The 17,164-nt window shown below is 40.2% G+C and overlaps 1 protein-coding gene across 6 annotated transcripts in view; it reads right to left on the bottom strand.

Annotated features, from left to right (window-relative positions):
- slc44a1b (solute carrier family 44 member 1b) overlaps positions 1-15,944 on the bottom strand; it is a 32,368-nt gene extending 16,424 nt beyond the window's left edge. For 5 of the 6 annotated variants that reach the window (XM_024801378.2, XM_076889962.1, XM_024801379.2 and 2 more), the window contains exons 1-5: positions 15,835-15,944; positions 11,688-11,777; positions 7,884-8,026; positions 5,727-5,863; positions 65-158 (exon numbers count right to left, since the gene is read on the bottom strand). In XM_024801378.2, the coding sequence (XP_024657146.1) occupies positions 65-158; positions 5,727-5,863; positions 7,884-8,026; positions 11,688-11,777; positions 15,835-15,891 (521 nt within the window). In that variant the 5' untranslated portion in view covers positions 15,892-15,944. Of the gene's footprint in view, positions 1-64; positions 159-5,726; positions 5,864-7,883; positions 8,027-11,687; positions 11,778-12,175; positions 12,546-15,834 lie in introns of those variants that run through there. The other variant, XM_076889959.1, reaches the window with a different exon arrangement.
- Positions 15,945-17,164: the final 1,220 nt, after the last annotated feature.

Genomic DNA, 17,164 nt, shown 5'->3' with positions numbered 1-17,164 from the left:
GAGGTCAGAGGTCACAGAAAAAGCAAAAAAGCAAGCGACTTTGGGGTGAAAAGCTGCTACATACCTGGGTGGAACAGGTAGTTTGGGGCATTTAGTGGTCCTCTGTTCGAGAACAGGATATCTATGAGCTGCTAACTCATAGGAGCACAGCTCAGAACCTGAAAGAAAAAAAAAATACCATCATATTTTAAATAATAATAAAATAACTTCTAATACGGCCCTTTAGATGCAGAGAAGGTCTTTGACAAGGTTTAATGATCCTAGTTCTTTAAAGTCTCACTGGGATGGTCCTCTGCTACCGCTGCTGTTTACACTAGCAATTCCACTTTTGCAGTAACTGTACAATCATACCCACAAATCTATGGGTTAACAACAGGACACAATGACCATCAACTATCCCTATATGTTGATAATATAATTTTGTTTATGCCAACAGCATCAGATGATGTTTGCAGACAATATGCATGACCTAATGGAAGCACATCTGTTTCGGTAAATCAAACAGTTCCTGAAATAGGTTTTTACTGGCTTAACCATTTTAAAAACAATAAAACATAATAATAATCTTTATTTATAAACTGTTTTTCAGAACAAAGTCCTTCACAGGACAATTCAGATAAATGGTAAATGGACTGGTTCTTATATAGCGCTTTTCTACTCTCACTGAGCACTCAAAGCACTCAGTAAAATAAACTTTATAAAATACTGGCAGGTGCCAGCGCCTCAGCCTCCTGGCAGTTGAATCTTTAGGTGGCACAATCCCACTTTTACATTTTAACAAGGTTAAAAGTTGTTCTATGCTTATTGTATAATGTTGAAACAACATTAACATCTTTTAACATTTTTGCAATCAAATTGTGCCCTGGCCTGAACATCCAGAAGCGTGATTATCATTATGAAAATTCACTGAATGTAAACTGGGAAAAAGCTTTGAATGTCATTGTGTCAAAACACTGAAACACTGACACCATTTTAACTACATATTGCTTTCTGCGTCCTTGAGAAACCTGCAAAACAAAAATGCATGAATTGGATCAAGATTGTCAAATTGCAAAGTGTCAGAGATTGTCAGTTAAGTTATTAGTATGAGAAGTAGGGCTGCCACGATTTGTCGACTAGTCACGATTACGTCGACTATCAAAATCGTCGACGACTGATTTAATAGTCGACGCGTCGTTTGAAGCTTTGTAAGATCCCAAAAGACGCAGGAATAAGTAGCAGGATTTAAGAGTGTAATAACGGACTGAAACAGAAGATGGCAGCACTGCATGTACAAGGATGCCAGCTGCCGTTAAACCCCGAAGAAGAAGAAGAAGAAGAAGAAGAAGCAGCTGTGTCCCAGAAATCATAGCGCGGCCCAGCTTAGTTTCCAACAATGGCGGCAGCTAGTTAGTTTTAATATTACTCTTATTATTCTTTCTGGGTCAGAAAATAAACGTTTAACGTATTTTCAGGCGAGAATGTAGCTGTGTAAACCTCAAATATCGGCTCAGTTTATCAGGACACCACATATTTTCAAAAGCGCTCCGACGTTTTCGGAGACGTCTGTTACCCACTAGCTCGATAGCTAGCCGGGGGCTAGGTCACTAGCGCTGAGAACACGACTCCCGGCAAATTGTTTTCTAACCCACCGCCGTCTTTCGCTACTCAGGTTAAATATATATGAGTCACTTAGATAAATTAAAAATGTTATTGTTTGGCTTTTTTTTTTAGTATTTTATTTGTTCCTGAGTAAATCGGTTTGTCTGAGATTAAAGTTATAGTTTTTACACAGCTGAATAAACGTCAAGCAGACAGCTGATTATCAAAAGTGTGAGATGCTGGAGAATATACTCCGTTGTCCTGTTATATTTTAGATAGCAAGGAGTTTATTAAACTTCACCGAAACAATCTGCAAATTTCATTAAAATTGAATAAACTATCATCTTGTCTTTATTTTCAGTTAGCACCTTAAAAGCTTAAAGCTGTAAGCTAATGATAGTTATATAAGAGCAGATGCTGCTGGTGCAATAAGCTGTAGTTTTACGTCCAGTGGATGATGATCTGATTAGTCGACTAATCGCATAAATAATCGGTGACTAGTCGACTATCAAAATAATCGTTTGTGGCAGCCCTAATGAGAAGCCTATATTATATTCTTCCTGTGTAAATACACCTATTGCATTCACAAGATTTTTAGTAAACATGACCTTTGACCTTAACCTTGAGGTCAAGGTCACCAATATTGATACTCATCCAAGATTTTTAGTAGATGTACTTATGGGATCAAGGCACTAAAAGTACAAAAAGGCACCACTGTTCAACTATAAGCTGTTCTGCTGTTCTGCTAAATTTGGGGATTTTTGATATTCAAAATATTGGTATTCTAGTCCTCAAGTTATAGAATCAGTATGATCTTAACATGCAGACTTTCATGGTTTTCACATCCAAGCTGATGGTCAGGGTGAGCGCTGGGTTTTTCCACAGTGCCAGCGTTTCCAACTCTGAGCGTATCCGCCGCATCACCGCTGACAGGCTGCACCTGAGTGTAATCTGGGCTGCTGGCTTCTTGAAATCAGTGCTCATATTCACTCTCCACCAGATCGTCTGCTAAGCCTCGTTAGTCAAGCCGCCACAGTGACAGTATCTTGCCATAGTTATTCTTGTATTGACCTTGTACCTTCTGCTCACAGAAAACCTCTGGATGTTGCTGAAACTCACTGCCATAACCCGTCTTGGTTCAGTCACTGGTCAGCACACAGCTTCTCCACTTACATTCACCTGCCTGCCTTCCTGTCCAGCGCTCTGACATTAACGGATTTACTCATCGGAGTACCTCTACACCCCATCCGCACCAACCCCTCTATGCTTCGCCTCCGCCTGTGAAAAGTAAGACTGTTTGCAATTTGCAACCTACGCCTTGGATCCGCATCTGGCATCCCTTCTAACACTTGTTTCCCTTGTTTCAGTGATTCTGAGAATTACGCCACACCCTTTCCCTCTGTCCCACACCCCATGGGTCCTGCACTGGATGTTACCCAGTGTTGGGTCCCCAGCCCTCGTCCGCAACAGCCCCAAGGCTCCCTCACGGACCATGTCACAGTTCACGTAGTGATTTACTAACCACTCGTTTCAGTGTTTTTGTAATCATGTGACTTTTATAGTGTTGTTTCTTTGCTTCACAGTATACTTCACGTGATTATAGTACAGTTCAGGGAACTAGTACATCATAGTATTACTCCTGTTCATAATGTGTCAAAGAATTATTTGAGTAGTAGCTTCCTAGTTTGCTTTGTCACTTGCCCTAAGTTTATGGTATACTTGCTATCGCTCCTTGCATTTCTGTACACTTTGTGCCTCAGTTCACGTCTGATGCATGGACCAGTTTAGCTTCCAGTGACACTAGGCCACTGCTGGTTACTGATGGACTCTGAAGTGTACATGGATATACTATACTGATATACTCTAGAGGTATGATACTATTTTTAAACCAGTTAGTTACTTGGGCTTTATTTATTGGTGCAACATAGACATATTGCAGAAAATTGCACATATTTGTATCAAAAAGGTATCACTACCTCTGCTCTTCACAGTGATCATGCTTGCTGCCATACATAATCACCACCCAAAGGCACCATTCTTATGAGGGAAGAACTCGAACAAAAGAAACATGCAAAGCTCAGATGACTGCAGTCATTAAAATGTCTTGTGTGCAAATCCTTTAAAAAACCCATGGGAACGCGTGGCTGAAGAGGGGAAAAAAACACCATCCAGTGCAAACAGCTCCAAAAGAAACTAGTCCCCAATATGCCCAGTCATTTGACTAATATGCCCAGTTTGTATCATTCCTGACTGTGAACTTGATTTGATTTTTATTTTGAAAGTTTAATCTGAAACACAGATATGAATATTTCCGCTTGTATGAACAAACTGAGTGTGAGCGTGCTGGAGCTGGGCCTCTGTGACAGGCTGCTCAGGTGTAGCAGATAAACTAGTTCCTCTGTGTGAATCTGTGACAGTGGATCCTTTATAAACGACTGCCGGAGGAGCTGTGAGGTCACCTGACCGAGGGTCTGCCGTCATGTTTCAACACGTTTGTGTCTCAAGTGAACAGTGAAGGCTCTGAGTCACAGAGCAGCCATGATGGAGGAGAAGCAGAGCAGAGTGGCACCAATTACACGACACGCATTAATGCTGCCTTTGTTACTGTACTGTAAGTTCAGTATACTGTTGGTGTGTCCGGTCTGCAGACATTCAATCATCACGGTGACGCGATGGCGCGCGGTCGGCCAAGTGCTGACATCACTGCTTCCTTTAAAACCAACAACATGTTCGTACTTCGGTCTTTGTGAGAACATCGAGTCACACAGTGCACCCTCCAATCCCCTGCCACTTCCAGCACTCCACCTGCTTTTCGCCTTCAACGCATCACCCACCCTTCATATTTAACACCTGCTTTCAGATTCAGCACATTGTATGTTTTCACCTTCAGCAGATCACCCGTTACATCTTTAACACTTTGCATGCTGGAAAATGATTATTAAAAAAAAAAAAATCATTAGAGAGAATGCCTTTGTCAGAAGTGTAAAGCTTACACATGCATGCGGCAGAATGTGTGCAAAGCAAAAAATAACACAAGAAAACATGATGCAGCTGAACTGGTCCAGTTTAGAAGGTTGGTTTCAAATCCAATCCAGTACAAGGAGCAATGCAAGTGCAGGCAGGAGGGAGTGTTTCACTGGGCCCAGCTCTCACAGCTAATTACTCTCCAAATCAGACAAGACCACAAAACCAAAACCAAAACAGGGACATCTAGTGCCTAAGCGTCGTCACAACTTCAAGACATCACTTGCTTTCACCTCCAGCTGTTTACCTACTTCTATCTTTAATGGTTCACCTGCTTTAAGCTTCAATACTTCATCGGCTGTCCTGTTTAACACTTTGCATACTTCTTTCAAACTTTATTATATTATTTAACCTCAACATATCATCTGCTAGCCATACAAGGGTATGGGGGGGGGGTTGTATAACGTGTTCTCTACTTTTTGTTTTGTTCTTTTTTCTCCCACATACTGTATTATCCTAATTGTTTCTTGTAATCACGAATATTGTTATTACTTTATGTGTTGGGTTTTCAGATGTTTGAAATTACCCTTGAATGGCATGGATACAAGAATATACACTTAAGTGTGTTCCTATAGTCACAATAACTTACCGTACTGTAACGAGTTGCAGATATTTACTATGTGCCATAAATGTTCTGTAACAGCTTTTGTTTTTTTTTTATTGAAAAATGAAAATAAATCCTATTAAAAAAACATCACCTGCTATCACCTCAAACACATAAGCTTCTTTACACTTTAATTCCTTCTATTTTTATTGCTTCCATTATCTTCATATTTATTAAGTTACCTGCTTTTATTTTTTTATATTCTGCACGCTTGATCTCAGCACAATCGTCACCTTTCAGTTTTCACCTCCAACACATCACCCCAGCCAGCTTCACCTGTTTTCATCTTTGACATATAATCTGTTTATACCTCAAAAACTTTACCTGCTTTAAATGTTTGACCTTGCTGAACAAATAAAGACACAGATTCAAATACATTTCCCATCAACACCCTCTCCTGCCTCTAAAGCCTAGAACAAAGCCTCTTTGTCCCTCAGCTCAGACGTGTAAAAATATATCTGGATATCCAGACACCTATTCAAGTGTGCAAGGAGTCGTGTGACATTTATACCCTCACCATTGACCATAGCGAACCTCTTCAGGTCCTGGTAGGTCTTCAGCTCCTCTGTGGGACACAGAGACACACAAAGAGCCATCGACTTGATTTTCCTTTGAACAATGTCGATGTTACAGGGATCCAGGAAGAAAACAAACCTGTAAGCGACAGAAAGTACAGGAAGTCAGCACATCGACATTTATAATAGAAAAAATGACTATATATATATCTATATATATATAGATATATATATATATATATATATATATATATATATATATAAAAAATGCAGGTAAATGCCTCCAAAGACCTTAAAATCTAAAAAAGAGTGACACCAAATAGGTCAGCATTGGATTGGCATTTAAACCATTTAACAAATGGTGCTTCTAAAACCAGAAAAATCTCCATCTTCTAATAAATATGAAGACATGAAGCCAGTAACTTTATCAAAATTTAATTTCAGGAATTGCTGATAAAGAACACAATGCATTTTTAAAAGAAAAGCACAATTTTCCAGATTTTAGAAGAGTACCAAATATTATAAATAAAGCAAAAAATCTTCTGATAAGTGTCTTTAAGTGCAGGTAAGGCCGTCAGTAGGGTTGAATGGACCTACTTATTCAGTGCGTTTTAAAGTATCAGTTTTAAAGGATCACATTCAAATAAATATCAACTGCAGAAATGTTTAAGAACAGGAATATTTTACATCTAATTTCTATTAAAAGAGGCGTGTCGAGACTGCAATAGAATGCAATCACATTAAGGAAATATACTTTAAAAACTGGATAAATGGAGTGTAAGTTATAATTTTATACTCATGATCCATTTTATTATTAATCAACCTCATTATTATACAAAACCCAGCAGAAGCACTACATCAGCTGCCTGCTCTTCAGTCCATCGTGTATCAGTTCTGCTACTATCTGACTGTTTCACGTACTGTAGACTTGAACTGACTGCTGAATTTTGGCAGTGCTGCCCAGTCTGCCCAGTTTGATAATCCCGACTTGAGTCATGAACAGAAGTGTTTGAGTAAAAATAGAAGCTGAGTCTGAGCAGAGGAGGATTAAAGCTGAGCAGAATGCAGGAATGTAGATGTGGGAGAAACGTGTGACTCAACAACGAATGGAAACAAAGAGCCACAAAGAGTCTGCAGAGACTCAAACCCTCGCCGTTCCTCTCCTACAGGCGCAGGAATCTGTGATCCTGTGATCCCGCTCACTTCACCTGAAATCACCTCGCTCTCTGTTCAGCCTCGTGTTCCCGTGGGTTTATATCAGCTGAAAGACTACATCTGATCCCACATCAGTCAGAATGTCTCAGAGATCAAACAGTCTGACACAGTAAAGAGCTGACAGATGCCTAACAAAGATCTGTACCGTGTGTAAAAGTAGGTCTGACATCGCCTCCAAACTCCAACAGCTGCTCGCCCTCCAGCAGGTGGAGCTCTGCGTGTGTGTGTGTGTGTGTGTGAGATGAGTCACAGCTCTCAGCTAGTGTCAGCATAATCAATGGTGAACTCTCCCACAGGAACTCAAACGCATCGAGTATTAAAGTGCCAGGATGAGCTGCCACAATGTTCTAAAAATACCCAAGTACTACTTCAGTAATACTGCAAATTAACAAAGACAGACTGTACAGGACAGACGTGCAACACAACCAGAATACAAACAAAAATACTAAAGATTACAGTGAAATTAAATTATTTACATATATCACCACCAGGAGCACAAAATAAATGAAACAAAAACTGCAAAAAGACCCTGATAACTTAAAAAAACCCAAAAATATTTATGCAATAAAATCCTAATTATTAGACACAAAACACAGCACTGTGTAATAAAATATCAACACAATAATCGAAACTGCTACGCACTGAAAGAGCTTTATAAACTGTAAAGATGAACACCTCAATACAACCTATAAACCAAGACAAGCCAAACTACAGAATTCCTGTAGTCGCGAGTTTTTCCGACAGAAAAATTCATACACAAAATCTCCCCTCTGATAACCTGTTTTTAAACATTGCTTTGTTAAGAGGAGTATATATTTACTCAAATATCACATTTTTGTTTCTCAAATAGTCAGAAGTAACTTCAAAATGCACAGATTCCTGTCAAACAGTAACAAACTCAACACTTTAACTGTACGAAGAACAGTAAAAACCTCAGTACTTACTTCCTGTCCGTGTGGTCGAGGCCACTCAGCCTGACGCCTTCAATCTGTTCATTTCGTTGGCCGCAAGTGTTGCCATAGCTGTCATATCCGAAGACGAGGCGAGCGGCGCCGCCGGTGACGATGGTGAACCCGCAGATGCTGCCCTGGAGGATAGAAAGAGAGTCAGCGAGTGCAACACACCTTAAGCAACAGGCGCGTTTCTTGCTGTCTATATTCACTGAATCTCATCCCTCAGTGCACTGTATCACATCTACTGCTGTCACATTCTCCAGTTACACGTCAATTTATCTTCAGTCAATAATCTAATCTGATCAACTGCATACATTTGAATCTGGGCCTTCAGCTTTTGCATGGTTGGGAAAATCTGTTGTGTTTTATCTGTACTGATACTCGCACCAGACTATGAATATATATGGAAACTTTCATGACTCTCGTCTCAGCAGCACATAAAATGACCAAACTCAGGATGAGTTCCAGTAAAAACCCCGTCAGGACATCACTGTGAAAAATCTAAGACCACATGACATCTAAAAGGTTTAAATCCTCAGAAATCAGGGCTGAATAGCAGATGTTCTGACCTGAACAGGCTCAGATTCACTGTTTATTCTCTACTCATCATAAAATTTTCATGCATCTATTCCTGTCCTCGCTTCAGTTGTAAAATCAAACGACTGTTGACCAGTCAGAGCTCTGCCTGAGGCTTTAAAAGCCAATCAGCTGCCTGCTCTGCTCCTGCTGCTACTTCCTGTTACCACAAGAATCTTAATCCAGATGTGCACATTCATTCAGTCCCCCCAAAAAATTATATAAAGGGGCAGAAATATATAGTTTAATAACATGCTTCAGTGTGGTCCACATAGAACCACACAATTAACCATCAAGTTATAGTTTGGAAAAGAATTCATTCTGATTGTATTTTTTCAGGTACCTCACAACTTTCACAAGCCTGAGTCTAACAGCTATGGTTAGAATGAGGCATTTAATAAAACCAAACATGTCGTGGTGCCGAGTCAAAAAATAATACACCTAAATAATCAGAGAGTTTGCCCGCATCATACAGCCTGGCCTTCTGCCTTCAGACGTGCCGCAAATAAAAATGAGTTTTATCACTGCTGTGCTGTAGTTACAGGTCTCTTCAAACTGCTGCTTGCCTCAATAAGTCTGGCAGGAGATGTTGTTGATGTTCTAACAGCGTTTACGCTTGAGTTGTTGAACCCACCAGGGCCAGCGAATGAACATCTTTCCACTTCACCTTGAAAAGTAAAGCAATCTGTGCTGTCTTTTCTTTACTTCTGAGTTTTTTTCTCAGAAATTTAAGATGTAAGAGAACCCAAAAGTTGTGTAATTACTAAGCTGAAAAGGAAGAAAAACTACTTAACCATGTTTATTAAGGGGCAAAGACTCAGCGGCATTTCAGCAGTAATCCATCGTCAGCGATTACTGTGTTACAATGGCTAACTGTATATAAAATATAAAAAAACTGAAGACTTATTAAGTCAAAATTTACAATAAGGGGTTAAAATGTAAAATGAATGCAGTCACTGTGGCACAAGCTGGTAAAGATTTTCTGTATCTGTGCTTCTGGCAGCAGAAAAGTATTCAGCTGCATGTCCAGTAAGTAATTTTCCTCATAAATCAACTCAAACAGAAACGCTGTTAGAACATCAACAACACCAAACATATTACAGAGGCAGGCAGCAGTTTGAAGGGGCTTCTAACTACAGTGCAAACAGTTTCTTCAAGTCGATTCTTAACAAGACAAAGCTGTAAAAGCAAGTTTCACCGACTTTACTTTTCATACATGTTTTTTTCTCTCAAAGTGTTCACACATCTCCCACGTCTTGCTTATACCGTCATGCGCTCTCACGCTGCTCAGCCAAATCCCAGTTACAGAGAAGCCTCAGAGTCCGTTCTTTATGAAAAACATTAGACTAAAACAGGCTTGTTCCACATTTTAGCACCAACTCTCAACCATAAACATCAGAAAATGCTAAATTCACTCGCCTGATTTTCTGGGTCAACGCTTATCAGTCAGTAAGATGCAGATTCATAATAATTTGTATTTTTATTTCATTTAAAATCTTTGGTTTAGTGTCAGTGAATAAAATATGCTCATTTAAGTTTAAAAAACAAAATAAAACATAGTTTCATTTTTAGCCATCAGCTACTTTACTGGTTACATCTGTTCAGACTGCTTCAGACTCAAATAGCCACTCATTAGAGTTTTTCCTTCCCACTGTCGCCAAAGTGCTTGCTCATAGTGGGTCATATGATTGTTGCATTTTTCTCTGTATCTATTTTTCTAGGATCTACTTTACAATATAAAGCGCCTTGAGGCAACTGTTGTTGTGATTTGGCGCTATATAAATAAAATTGAATTGTCCTTACTACTCGGTATGACCGTTGCTGTGTTACTTTTACTTTTATTATTAATTAATTTGACTTCAGCCACAGAAAGCCTTAATAAAAACCACTCAATCGTCTCTCGAGAAGGAAGGACAAGCATTGTATTTCACCGTTTATGAGCTATATATCCATTATTGTTTATGTTCTTCCAGTCTTTGTAATGAAGTGATGATTTTAACCTTATTTTTTTATATGACCTGCTTCAAAGAACACGTTAAGAATATGTTGGGCAAAATATCCGAGGTGAATTTAATAAGTAACAATATCATTTCATTTTTTTAATTAAGTCTAGTTTTTATTTCAGTAACTAAAATTTATTCCGCTTGTAACTCAGAAAATATTCATAAACGAAGCAAGTAACTTTTAAATAATGGCTAATATGGGATCAAGATTGCTAACAGTGAAAATACTTTTATTGCAGTTATCGTTAGAGATTTTGAACATAATCCTTCACAAACTGATAAAATTATTTTGTGAGCAACACAGACAGAAGAGTTATGCTCATAATCACAAGTAGGCTCTTATTTACCCAAAAATCTACTATAATTTGTGCTTTTATTTTACTTAGCAGCTAGTGCTGGTGGACATTATTAGCATAGTATGACTGTTTTATGAGGTATCACTACTGTAGTATCACTGTAGCATTGGTGGTATAATTGCTGTAATACAGGAGGGTGCTATTGCTACAGTATCACTGTAGTACAGGAAGTGTTATTACTGTGGTACTACTATATTATTGTGAGGTAATATAAATGCACTATTACTATTGTTTGGAACTCTTATTGCTATAATATCACTGTAATGTTGAGGGTATTGTTACTGTATTATTACTGTAGTACTGGGGTACCATTACTGTAATTGCTGTAATTAACTGCAATTACCGGAGTATCACTGTAGTTTTGTGTGCTATTATTACTGTATTGATACTGTATATCCGAGGGTATCATCACTGTAATACTGGGATGTTACTGTAGTATCACTGTAGTACTAAGAACAATATTTCTACGATAATATTGTAGTTCTGAGGTTTTCATTACTGTAATAATAGGATATTAATACCTTATTGTCATTGTACTATTAGTTGGTATTAATACTCTAAAATTACTGTAGTTATGAGAACATCTTTACTGTAATATTTACTTTGTTATCATTGTAGTAGTATTAGGCATATCATTAATGTAATATTACTATAGTTCAGAGGTATAATACCCAGGGTATTACAGTAATAGTACTGTAGTGTCGTGTGGCAACATTACTGTATGTACTCCTGAGGTAATATCACTGGAATACCAGGTTACTATCGCCATATTATCATCGTAGTATTGTGTCTTTTATTACTGTAGCATTACTGTAGTACTGTGAGTGATGTGGGTGCTGATGGAGGGTTTCTGTGGTTACCATGCCGACGCAGAAGACGGTGAAGAGCAGAAACCAGGGCAGGTCTGTGCAGCTCCGGTCCTCCAGCGGTCTCCATTCTCTCTTTGTCCTCTGAAAGACACACACGCACGCACGCGCACACACACACACACACACACGGTGAGAGCACAGCAGGGCCTTCAGGAACTCCATCCCTCCCTCTATCCCACCTGCCCCGGCCTGCTAACTCGGCTCCATCCCCCAGCTCCGTGTCTGTTTACGGCCGCAGAGAGCGGAGCGGGGCCGCTCACAGGCCGCGGTTACCCGCCTGTTCCCGGCTGGAGCTAATTGGATTAAACGAGCTGCTGGCTCTAATCCTAGCTCGGCCCGCTCTGGTCCCCGGGACCGGTTTCCCTTTCACGGTCACAAAATAAACACACACCGGCGCTCTGCTGAAGGACACGCTTAGAAGAACGAGCACGGTACCGGACCGAGCCGAACCGGGCCGAACCGAACCAGGCCGCGCTTACCTCCGTGCTACCGCAGCATCCCATTGCAGTCAGGGTGGAGGTGCCCGGAGCTTCACGGAGCTTCACAGAGCTTCAGCTCAGCAGCAGCGGGGTCTGGAGCCCGACAGGCGGGGGGGTGGGGGGCGAGGAGGAGACGACCAGCCCCGCGTGATCCCGGAGGCCGAACCCGGAGCGGAGACGGTCCCGACGGTCAGACAGAACGCTCCGACCCGCTGAGCATTCTACTTGTCGGAGGCTACTCCGGGTACCTAACCGAGCGGGGATTAACGGCCGAGGATTTGTCCGCCACACTTCCTGGTGGGCCGTCAGGTGCTGCGGCCATTCATCTCATTGCGCTTGCGCTTGTGCCCGCGCCGTGAGCGGAGCAGAACAACAAAGCCGTTTTTGACCTGCAGCTGCAGTACCCGCTTTGACCACTAAATCCATTCTAAAGGCAAGATGCCGCTGTTTGCCCTGTAGAGCTAATCTACACTAGAAAGTAACACAAAACACTCTAAACAGTCACATCTTTTAAGTAATCATCAACATTTTTCTCAAACAGAGTGAAATACCCCAAAGTTATGCAACAATCTATGCAATAAATAAAGAATTAAACCTCAGTTTCTCCCCCAAAATCCCGCAATTATACATTTCTGCAAACCAGATTGATATCTGCTACTGAAGGTGCTCAGATTTCCATTGGGAGTAAACAGGATGCAGGATTAAAAATGAGCTCAGTCAGAAACGTGAGGCTGAGATGATTTGCACATGTGCAGAGGAGGGAGAGTGAATGTACTGGACAAATGATGATGAAGGTGGAGCTGGCTGGCAGGAGGAAAAAGAAAGACGTTAGAGGAGGTTCATGGATATAGTGAAGGAGGACATACAGAGGGTTGTTGTGGAGATGGAGGCAAATGATCATCTGTGGCAACCAAAATAAGAGGAGCTGAAGATTAATTTTCAGTAAACTTCCTCACTTACAAATACTGTTTATCCTTTTGATGTTTTCACTGTCGGGATGATAAGTTTGACCTGTGCTGCAGAAGAAGCTGCTCTGGTGTTGTCAGCTCCCCTGCATGTATGTATTTATGTACTTTCATTTCCCTCCTCTTCCTCAGTGTGCATTTGCTGTTGATGCTGAAGAAAGCCACTGTGTCTGTCACTGTAAACCTGCTGATTTTGATAAAGCTTTTAAAGAAAGCAGTTTGACCTCTGACCTCCACCGACAGACTGCCACGCAGAGCTCCTGCAATATTTAAAGAAGTGACATCTTTGTTTCACGTCCATGCGAACACTCAGTGCACTGTTGACATTCTCCACCAGTCACCACATACACAACACACCATCCTACAGCAACATGCGCTTTCTTCCACATGCTGGACACATCACTGTCATAGCTAAGAAAGAAAAAAGGCTGGCGTTTGAACTTTGCATCACTACGTTCATATACCTCCAAGAGACTATGTTGGCTCATTTATGAAGCCATGCAGCTGCTGCGGTATTTTCAATTATAGAAATGTTTCCTACCATGAATTAGTCATAATTCTACTTTAACAACTTTTCATAGTTATTAATAGAAACTGTTCCATTGGTGTGGAAAGGAAAGGAAAGGGAAACAGAAAGTTGTGTGGAAATATCTTTAGCACTATACAGATTTTGTTCTGATTTTTGACTTCTAATGGCTACACTCTGATATTTCGAAGAGACAGATCTAGAAGAAGACTCGAAGATATCCTGAAGTACGTGCAGTTTGACAATCGAGCAGCCAGAGCAGATGGTGAACAAACCTTTCAGGAATATTTGAACAATGTTTGTAGCTGGGCCTGTCTCCCTGGTTCTGATCTCTGTGAGGATGAACAGTTGGTAGCTTTCAGAGCCAGGTGCAGTTTCAGGCATACCGTCCCTTCTGAGAAAACTATGATGGCAGAACTGCGGGTTTGTTTGGGGTTTTTTTTTCATAAAATGACTGAAAATCATAATACATGATGTCAAAATATTTTAGAGTATCTGTCATAGATTAAGAAAGGATGGAACTGTTATAAATACAGACAGAGCCATGTTGTTTAACTTGTCTAACTTAACCTAATTTAATGTTTGTATTTTATTTGTTTGTTTTAATCACTATTGTGTACATAAAGTTTGCACATCATACTATGCACCTGTGGCACTTTTACTGTAACTATATTGTTTATTTATTGCAGGCTGTACTATTTGTATTCTGCACTAACACAATCATTTCCCTTATTCTCATTTGCTATTAACTGCTTTCACCTGTGCTGTGTCCTGCAACCTTGTCTTCCTTTGTGCTCCTGTATTCCTCAAGTTAATTTTTTTGCTCCTTGTGCCCGTTGTGGATGCTGGTTTCTTTCTGGTTTTTGTTTACCTTTTGTTCAAACAGCCAAATAAATGACTCACTTTTGGTCTGATTGTGTCCTGCTTTTGAATTCTTCACACACCACATTCTCACACTAGATATTAGATTTCTGAGAAAGGACTTCTTCAAGTTTGTGTCACTTCTATACAACCACAGCTAAACTGTAGATTCAACTTTCATCATGTCAAGCTTGAGTGTTTGAACTTTTATCTGAAAGCTGACCTGCTACTGCTGGTATAAATTTAAAGGAGGATTTTCCTTCAGTTGAAATCTGATCTGAATGTTTAAAGAAATTCTCAGTTTTTCCTTTGAGGCATTCATTAAACCATCTGTTAACGTGGGCGTGCCTTCAGCTGTGATCACCTTTTTTAGCATTTTTATAGGCTGTCATGGCATCCCGCCCAAAGACTAAAAACGAAAGTTTATTTCGTACTCTCTCTGATTGCCATGAAGTAAGGGATTTCGTCTTCATGACAGCAGCTTCTGCAGGAGGCTGTGTGCCCCTCCTTAAACTGTTTTAGTGCTGATGTGACTGTAAGTGTGAGACAGTGAGGATGCTGATTTTCATTCAGTGTTACACTGATTTTGCAAAGTTTCCTTCACTTTTGTATTTGTCTTTAAAGCTGCACTCACTCTGCTAACTTCCTGTAGCCCCTCATAGGCTGAAATAAGTCAATTTCCACACTTTGTGTTTAAATGCAGTTGTTTTCTTTTGCTGCATTTTACTCATACATTTGCTGCAGTGAAAGCTTCCCTACCTCCTCAGGTCATCCCTCAACAACAAATTGTTTCTGATGATTAAAATCAGGGGTTAAAGTGCTTTTTTTAAAAAAAAAAAAAAACTTGCTTTGTATTGTTGAGCCATGAAGCTCTCTGCTTTCATCTTGTTAAGTTTAATTCTCCACAAAGGACGGTGAATATTGGAGTAGCAGCAGGGTTAGCAAATCACAGCCTGTACACAAAGCTCATGAAACAAAGTGTAAGGGTTCCCTCACCTTCCAAATTGCACTTTAACTCCTCAATAAAGGTACTGCAGTCAGTTTAGAAACTCCTGTATTCATTGTCCAGTCAGTGCTTTGTTATCATACTGTTGTTGTATTTTTTGTAGTACTTTGGAGGTAAGTTTACTTTTTTCTCCCACTAATTTTCCTGTAAATAATAATCAGATTCTCGCTGAGTCATTGAGTGAAACCAAACCCACTTTTTTATTGTTTTGTTCATTTTTGCGTTGCTTTTTTTTTTTTTGAGTGTGTGTGTTCATGTAAAATAATCACGTTTGCTGTGTGAAGAGCAGCAGATCTTTTACCTTTTGCCTGAGCCGAACCTGTTGCTGAGAGCTTGAGGAGAGGCGCTTGGGGTCCATATTCCTGTGGGAGTCCTGGAGGGTCCCGGAGGGTTCCGCAGAGTCCTGGTGCTGCTGTCAGACTGAGGACGGCAGTGATGTAGGTCTGATCAGGCTGCAGAGGACAGAGAGCTTTTGTCTTATTGTTTACTGTTGTACCAGGCTGAACACTGGGGGGGGTGTGGGCATGTGTTTTCCTGCGTTCTTCTTGTTATGGGAGATTAAACTTTTCACGCGGTCACATTTCGGGCACGTAAAGCAGTTGAACCTCATATACATACATAAATCATGAAGTTTTATTAAGATTCATTAAAGTCTCAAATTAACGCACACAGTCATGTTTCCATTCCTTCAGAGGGCGTCATGACTGTGTGTGTTCATTTAAAGAGTTCACAGGCAGCAATGTTCAGCAGAAATATTTAACTTCTCTCAAAATCACATTTGAATCAGGCAGGAAGCAATCGTGACCAAACAAATCTGTCAGGAAGAGGCAAAAATCCAAAGACGGGCAGAAACACAAGGAAGGAAACAAACAAGACCAAAGAAATTTCTGGAAGGCTTAACTGGTGAGAACAAGAAAACACTGCAAAGGACCAAAGACACACAGAGGAGTTTATATACTGGAGAGTTCTTAACAGATTGTGAGCAGGTGATGGTGATGGAGCTGGGGCAATAAAGGTTTGCTCCCTTTCTTAGTCTGCCTCCCTTAACACTGAGATGGCAGGAATACAGAAGAACCAAAGATTACAAAATAAATTACGAATTAGTTTGAAACAAAGCAACTCTTGCAAAGATGACATACTTGTGTAAAATGTTCACAAAGAAACACTATAAATATTCAACTCTGTGCAATTTTTGGTCTCTGATTTCAAAACGAAAAAAAGATTGTGTTATTGGAAATGGAAAAAGTAGACAATGTAAAACTTTTATTAGAGATGGCGTTTCCTTCGTTATCTTTTCTAAAACAAACAGACTGACATAATGAGGTGCCCTTTGACTTCTTGGGTCTGTTTGGAGGATTTGAGTTGTGTCGAGTTGATTGATCTTTTTACACCAACCAAAGCTCCTGTGAAGTTAGACACGGGTTCATCCATAATGTTTCCAATGTGCTAGCTGCCGGTGTCCAGTCCGACTCTGATGGAGACACAGCAGTGTTCAGCCACTTCTGTGTTTAATGCATTTATCAAGGGAAAGGAGGAATAACATGGTCTGACAAGGTGAAACAACCTTAGTCACAAATCCAAGCAGAATAAAAGAGCTGCTAATAGGCCATGTTTGCATTTCATTTACATTT

Source organism: Maylandia zebra, linkage group LG2, assembly GCF_041146795.1.
Source record: "Maylandia zebra isolate NMK-2024a linkage group LG2, Mzebra_GT3a, whole genome shotgun sequence".
NCBI classification, from domain to species: Eukaryota; Metazoa; Chordata; class Actinopteri; order Cichliformes; family Cichlidae; genus Maylandia; species Maylandia zebra.
The sequence above is the reverse complement of the archived record's forward strand: the minus strand, read 5'-3'. Positions and strand labels throughout refer to the sequence as shown.